The following is a 4,486-nucleotide window of genomic DNA, read 5'->3' as shown; positions in this document are numbered from 1 at the left end:
TTTGATATCTTATTCAAGAATTACCCTTTTAAGTGTCATTAATAGCTTTTAATTCCTTTTTCCTTAACCTTTGACAAGTTGAACAAGTTGAACATCAAGTGAGGCCTAAATTTATCCCCTCAAGTACCTTTTGGGAGGTGAAAATCAAGCCAACCTAGATCAAATCTCTATGGTGTCTAGTTTATTGAGGACTTCTACTAGGAGAAGATTTCACTATTGAAGGCGTGTTTATCATAAGCGTGTAGCTAATGCTTAACAAAAGAAAGTGTTTCTTTCAATGTTTTCTTCATGCACAAAGTTGTTGGGAAAAGATTTTTGCATGCTTGACTAAAGACATTTAATTATTTCTTTCAGTTTTTTCTTCATGCAAAAAGTTCTTGGATTATAGATTGGCAATATATCTCCCCCTTCCATCCTAATCCCAATACTTGATAGATTTTTTTTTTTCTTGAAATTTTCTTATTAGACAAAATATATTGCATTTTTATGATAATTTTTTTAAATAACTAATTTTCAAAAAATAAAGGCCAAAAAAATTATATATAATATAACCAAAAAGTGCAATAGGAGTTTCACACATCTATTAAACTTAATCTATAGCTGTGTAGTGTTCTAGGTTTAAAGGATAGAATGGAATGGCTTCTTAGATAATAGAAGTAAGGCCTTCCTGGAAGCAGGAAGCAATAATTCTGAGGTTTATCATATATACCTGCATAAGACCTTACACTTTATTACACTATTGTGGACATAAAATCCTGGCATCAGCATAATTCTGACAGTTGCAGCAGCCTGTTTTGTTTGTCTGTCGGCAACAATGTCCTCCATGTAAACAGAATCAAACTTTGTGGATCTTTCAACTCTGAAAATAACAAGGGGCGGCTGAAAAGAAAATGCTGCTAGATGAACAAGCCACACATATTTTGCTGCAGTAAAAAATGCTTGTAGCAAATGCTCAGGCCATGCACTGGCCCAGTTGAGCATAGACACAATCAAGCCCATCTTCTGGTCACAGAACCTGCTAAAATCTTCACTGAAGAACCTGGTCCCCTTGTTAAGAACTTCATCCCAACTCAAATTTCTCAATTCATTAAAAGATCTATAATTCATGGCACAACTCTCATAGGTGTCTAGGACCATCTGGGCACCATTTTTCTGAAAATTGCAACTCTCAAAATCCTCATAGAAGGCCTGATTCAATAGAGCTTCTAAGTGGTACATAACAACTTTAGTTATTCTTGGACCCACATGCACATCAAATGGCTGCAACAGGGAGGTGAGCTTCTCTAGGCCTTTACAATCATTGTCATGTATTGATATGATTAGGTTTCTGGATAACTGTCTTACAGTAACTCTTGCTTCAGATACAACTTGAAGAAAACATTTTACTTTTGTTTCATATGAGACATGCACAGAATTTAAGGCCTTTGTACCACTTTCAAGTACAGGCCTTTTAGGACGAGCAACACCACCTTCCTGCGCGGTCTGATCAAAAGCATGCTTGAGGTCATGACAATGAAGCTCTAATTCCCTTAGTTTCTTCTCCAACTCTACCATAGATGACCTTAACTGGGCAACCTCACTTATTGCAACATCCCTCCCTATGTTGGCCTGCACTAATTTCTGCTTCAAACCTTCAATGCTCATGATGGCAGGACTCAAGGAATGGGCTTCTGCTTTGTCTGTGTCTGTAGAAATCAGCTTTTTGGGGGGTATCTTTTTGGTTCTAGAAAAGAACCAAGATTTGAGAAGGCCATTGCCATTGTTATTTGGGTTTTTACTGGGCAATCCAATCATGTCTTGCAATTCGGGCAAAGGGATCACAGCTGGACTCTCTTTGTTCTTAAATGCAGGCCTACATCTGTTGCAGGAGACCCCTATGTTAGAGCTCATCACATGATGAACTGGGTTTCCCCTGCCAGGATGCAGAGGAGTATGCTGATGGTGATGCTGATATGGATTCTGACTACAGGAAGGAGAATGATCCATTGATGATCTCATTGAGGAGACACTGTTAACCCTTCTACTAAGCAATCCAGGTTGACTTCTTGTTGGTATTGTGGGACTTTCTTTCTCAATCTCCTGCTCCAATTCCTCCCACATCACACTTGTCATTTTTTTTGGTTGAATCTTTTCACCCTGAGGCTGAGGGCTTACCTCTTCACAAGTCTGCAATGGCTAAATATCACATCCACCAAGTGTCAAACCATAGCAGTATCTAGTCCACATCTATCATATTCAATAGTTTTTCATAATCTAGGTAACAGAAATATAGATATGAATGGAAAAGATAGCTAGATTACTGATAGAATTGACACCTTAAAAACACAAGCAGAAACCTGAAAACCCTAGAAAACCCTCATTACTAATCATCTAGACAATTACACACATACCTCTTTGGACTAAGAAATTTTATTACATCTCATAAGAGAGGAACTGAAGAAGATTGTAATGTATATTTTGCTTGTCGAGTGTTCAGACAATAGAACTAGTAGTAGGATCTGCTCACCCACTGGGTCTTCTCCATTTTTCTTGGAAAGCCCATTAGATGAACAGAAAAGAATTTTCCACAGTACATAAAGTATAATATTAAGATTGTTTTGAAATCAAAAAAAATTATATATGATGAATTTAGAACCAATCTTAATATTATAAGAGCTTTTAACAGACACCAACATTCAATTATGAGAGATTTTTGCTTTTCTTAGCATCTTATCAATCTACAGTTGTTTTCTTACAGTGTCTTAGACTGTTCTAACAAATTTTTTCATTCATAGAAACCCATGGATTAAAAAATTGAAGAAAATAACACTTACAGAAGAACTTGGAGGCTTGATTTTCGCAGGACTTTTGCATTGAACAGGTGCATTGCTAATCGATCTAAGGTCCTTGCAGTTGGCCATTGCATTTCGATTACACTAGTGCTGTGTGATGAGGAGATGGAAAAGCACTAAATACAGAGTCCAATCATAAACTTGGTATATATCTAACCTTGAGTCCCAATCGCTCCCATATAGTTATGGTATTACCCAATAACTAGTACATATAGTTATGGTATTACCTAATAAGTAGTATTTTGAAAACCCAACTGGTAGTCTAACCATGAATTTATTATGGGTCACAGTTCTGTGCTGTCTTGTAGTTGAATGCAGCATGTGCAGATGAGAAGGAGGTGGGACTCACATGACTAGTATTTATGGTTCTCGTGATAGTAATACCAAGGCAGGTACCAGCCTGACCTTCAATCTTCCATGCCCTTACAGATGCAGTTAGATAAGGCCCCCACTCATGATATTTTCTCTAGCGCTTAAGGACACCAGCACCTTGGTACTAATTTGGTATTATTTTGTTGTAATATGTGGGATAGTGAATAAAAACTTAGGATTTATGTGTCTTTTTTTAATAATTTATTCAGGGAGGATTTTGTTGAGAAGTTAGGATCAGTCATCATCATCTTGTATAGGCCACTCATCATCACCTTGCATAGGAAACAGACAGAATTATAGAAGTGAGTTTGATCGGATTCATATAATTGTAAAGACTAAAAGTACCACCTACATTTGACTTAGAATGATGAGCTACTAGTGATAGAAAAATTTAAAAATATAAATTGTAATATTTAGTTAAATTTTGAGAATAGAAAAGAAGTGAACTTGAAGATATTGAGTATCCATTCATTATTTTTTTGGATTGATTAGAGAAATGTCTCAAAATCTACCAATTGACTATATTTCACTCTAGTTCACATGCATGCACACAAACCTCATCTTTGTGAATAGTTAGAATCTATAAGCAAAGATTAACCTAAAACTAAGTGCAAGGAGTAAATACAATAAAACTATTAATGCATATGATCGTAAAACCAAAATAGTATAACATAGTTAATTTCTAATAATATGAGAGATATGCAAAACATGTCCAAGAGATAATATATGCAATAAGCACAATAGCATTAAGAAAGCTCACAATAACATGAATTGGTATCAAACTAGAGGAGTGGATACACATATAGGAAACAGGGGAGGGAAAATTGATCAATGAATAAAGTGGCTCCAACTAACCAAAAATAAGTGAGATTTGATTAGAACTCAAGTAGTATTGCCCTATCCATGTAAAAGCTTCTAGATGTAGTGCACGTGGACCTTTATGTGCTTGGTCTATTGATAGTGGATTGAGATCCACGAAATTTATATGATACTCTGGCAGACACAAAATGTTATATCTAACCTAAAGTTAAAAAGATGTCAAACTCAATGAGAATATGCTAAAGTTGAATATCCTTAGTGACAACATTAAATAACCCCTAATGCTCAACTTGAATGGTAGATAGAGATATATCAAACTACTTACTCAACTAAATATAGGACCTAAACCAAGTGAGAAGTTGTAACTTGAAGTGGACTTGCAATATTAAGAATCACCCACCTAATCAATGCATTTATATCCCACCAAATCAATATCGATACTCATTATAAGGTGGTGAAATAGG

General features: G+C 35.7%; 1 protein-coding gene across 2 annotated transcripts; it reads right to left on the bottom strand.

The window, feature by feature from the left end:
- Window positions 1-640: 640 nt before the first annotated feature.
- Window positions 641-3,054, bottom strand: LOC131038707 (IRK-interacting protein). 2 transcript variants are annotated; one of them, XM_057971232.2, is made up of 2 exons: window positions 2,814-3,054; window positions 641-2,166 (listed from the first exon to the last, which is right to left on the bottom strand). In XM_057971232.2, exons 1-2 carry the CDS (start codon window positions 2,898-2,900, stop codon window positions 700-702), a joined length of 1,554 nt encoding a protein of 517 aa, XP_057827215.2. In that variant the 5' UTR covers window positions 2,901-3,054; the 3' UTR covers window positions 641-699. The 2 variants fall into 2 exon arrangements, with proteins under 2 accessions (XP_057827215.2, XP_057827214.2); XM_057971231.2 differs by having other exon boundaries at window positions 641-2,175; window positions 2,814-3,049.
- Window positions 3,055-4,486: the final 1,432 nt, after the last annotated feature.

Source organism: Cryptomeria japonica, chromosome 9 (assembly GCF_030272615.1).
Source record: "Cryptomeria japonica chromosome 9, Sugi_1.0, whole genome shotgun sequence".
Classification (NCBI taxonomy): domain Eukaryota; kingdom Viridiplantae; phylum Streptophyta; class Pinopsida; order Cupressales; family Cupressaceae; genus Cryptomeria; species Cryptomeria japonica.
This window is presented reverse-complemented; position numbering and strand designations above follow the sequence as displayed.